Below are 1,631 nucleotides of genomic sequence, written 5' to 3' on the forward strand. Positions count from 1 at the left end.
GAGAAGAGTTGCTTGACTTACATAGGGAGTTATAATTCTTGTTTGCTTCATTCATGGAGCTTTATGTGTCTTTCAATCTTTTTTTTTTTTTCCCCTGATCACTTCAAGATCTAACTTTTCTGATGGTGAGGGACTGGAGAGGTAAGTTAGATGATTCATGCTGTCTCACAAGCTGCTTTTTGGAAATTCTAAATGAGATAGGAGCTGCTTCTCACATAAAAAAGTCTCTCCCTTCCGGGCTAGCAAGGCTTTGGATGACACCTGAGGTAGTCTGTGACCAGCAGGCATGGGAAACAGCTCTCTTTGGGATGATCTGAACAGCACCTGCAGCAACACAGGCAACAACTGCTACCTGGACAAGAGCACGAGGTTCAACTTAACCCTCCAAGAGCAGGCAGCTGATTTCTACGTTGTCCTCCCCGTGATTTACTCTGTGATCTGTGCGGTTGGGCTCACAGGCAACACTGCTGTCATCTACGTGATCCTCAAGGCCCCCAAGATGAAGACTGTGACAAACATGTTCATCCTGAACCTTGCTATAGCTGATGACTTGTTCACACTCGTCTTGCCCATTAATATTGCCGAACACCTCCTCCACTACTGGCCTTTTGGAGAAGTCCTCTGCAAGGTCATCTTGTCCATAGACCATTACAATATCTTCTCCAGCATTTATTTCCTGACAGTGATGAGCATAGACAGGTACCTGGTAGTACTGGCTACAGTCAGGTCCAAGAGGATGCCGCACCGTACATACCGAGCAGCCAGGATTGTCAGTTTGTGCATCTGGATCCTAGTCACCATCATAGTTCTCCCTTTCATCATCTTTGCCAATGTCTACATAGATGACCTGGAGATCAAGAGTTGTGGTCTCAATTTCCCCAAGCCTGAAAGGTTTTGGTTCAAAGCCAGCAGGATCTATACCCTCATCCTTGGCTTTGCCATTCCAGTATCCACCATCTGCATCCTGTACACCATGATGCTCTACAAGCTGAGGCATATGCACTTGAACTCTAATGCTAAAGCCCTGGACAAGGCCAAGAAGAAAGTCACTATCATGGTCTTCATAGTCCTGGCCGTGTGTCTCTTCTGTTGGACCCCCTTCCACTTGGCCACCATTGTGGCTTTGACCACTGACTTGCCCCAGACTTCCATGGTCATCGGTCTATCCTACTTCATCACTAGCCTAAGCTATGCTAATTCATGCTTGAATCCGTTCTTGTATGCTTTCCTGGATGACAGTTTTCGGAAAAGTTTCCGGAAGATGCTGGAATGCAGAACTTCTTGAACAGTGGGTTGGGGCTCAGAGATTCCGTCCCTCCCATGGCTTTGCGGGGGCAACTTTGCAGACTGAAGGGGTGGCTAACAAATGCACAATGTTCGTTCTTTCATTTCTGTGTCATGTATGTGCCTGGTTATCATCATCCACATGGTTTGTCCTGCTTACTTGCAAGTCCTGCAGTTTCCCTCTCTGCTTCTCAAAGTTGCATTTCTATATTCTTGGTTTTAATCACACACCTTGGAGCATTGAGGGCAGAAAACTTCCTTTTCAGAGTTGTACTTGTACTACACGGCGGTCCTTTGTTGCCATCTGCTGTACAGCACAGACAAGCTGGAGAGCAGCTCTCAGATCC

General features: G+C 46.7%; 1 protein-coding gene across 1 annotated transcript; it reads left to right on the forward strand.

Moving 5' to 3' along the window:
• The first annotated feature begins 286 nt into the window (after positions 1 to 286).
• NPBWR2 (neuropeptides B and W receptor 2) lies at positions 287 to 1,285 on the forward strand. Its single transcript, XM_009978782.2, has one exon. The coding sequence runs from the start codon at positions 287 to 289 to the stop codon at positions 1,283 to 1,285; it is 999 nt and encodes a 332-aa protein (XP_009977084.1).
• The last annotated feature ends 346 nt before the right edge of the window (positions 1,286 to 1,631 follow it).

The sequence above is a fragment of the Tauraco erythrolophus genome, chromosome 18 (assembly GCF_009769465.1).
Source record: "Tauraco erythrolophus isolate bTauEry1 chromosome 18, bTauEry1.pri, whole genome shotgun sequence".
NCBI lineage: Eukaryota > Metazoa > Chordata > Aves > Musophagiformes > Musophagidae > Tauraco > Tauraco erythrolophus.

Coding starts and splice junctions, on each gene's coding strand:
- NPBWR2 (XM_009978782.2), top strand. CDS start 287: ATGGGAAACAGCTCTCTTTGGGATGATCTGAACAGCACCTGCAGCAAC.